The following is a 722-nucleotide window of genomic DNA, read 5'->3' as shown; positions in this document are numbered from 1 at the left end:
GAGCTTTCACGACTACCGAGTGTGAGTACCGGAGTCTACCGGCGTGATGACACATCAAGTGGAGTGAACCACTTGATAAGGAGATGGCGGTATCAGCAACGCCTGACTGCCCAGTTGTGGAAAAGATGGAAACAAGAGTACATCACCACCCTAGCTACGCGTGGAAGATGGCGCAAAACCGGTCAAGAGCCCAGAGTGGGTGACATTGTACTGGTGCACGAACCCAGCACTGCATGGATCAAATGGCCGATCGGAAGGATCATTGAGATCCACCCGAGTGAAGATGGTGTAATCAGATCGGTGACGGTGAAAACCAGACAAGGAACGGTAACCCGATCTGCAAGGTCACTCCGCCTGGTGGAACCATCCAGTGACGCATAGAACCCGGTTCACCTTTTTGGGGTGGGAGGTGTTGAGAAATCTTTTCTCAATACTTGCCCATCACTATCTAAAAATACCCGTGGCAACAAAACATTGATCCTGGTACGAAAACAACAGTTGCGCAACGCCAGTTGCACCCCTTGTTTTTCTCAATGGAAAACAATGGAATAGCAATTAAGAGGTGAAAAGGTCAGCGTCCTGTTATATATCTGCCACAACTCCGGTGGCCAGTTGCTGAAAAAGCATCAAAGTGAAATGCGGCTGACAGCACGCCTGTTCAGACCTCGGCTAAGCTGCACAGTCTAAGAGATTGCGCAACCACGCCGATTTTCTAATTACCT

At 49.6% G+C, this 722-nt stretch overlaps 1 protein-coding gene across 1 annotated transcript; it reads left to right on the top strand.

Annotated features, from left to right (window-relative positions):
- Window positions 1–26: 26 nt before the first annotated feature.
- Tsp_13637 (conserved hypothetical protein) lies at window positions 27–381 on the top strand (the record flags this gene model as incomplete). Its single annotated transcript, XM_003370814.1, has 1 exon — window positions 27–381. A coding segment is annotated over one exon (355 nt), but the record flags the coding sequence as incomplete, so codon positions are not given.
- Between the last annotated feature and the right edge of the window lie 341 nt (window positions 382–722).

The sequence above is a fragment of the Trichinella spiralis genome (genome assembly GCF_000181795.1).
Source record: "Trichinella spiralis strain ISS 195 chromosome Unknown Scfld478, whole genome shotgun sequence".
Lineage (NCBI taxonomy): Eukaryota > Metazoa > Nematoda > Enoplea > Trichinellida > Trichinellidae > Trichinella > Trichinella spiralis.
This window is presented reverse-complemented; position numbering and strand designations above follow the sequence as displayed.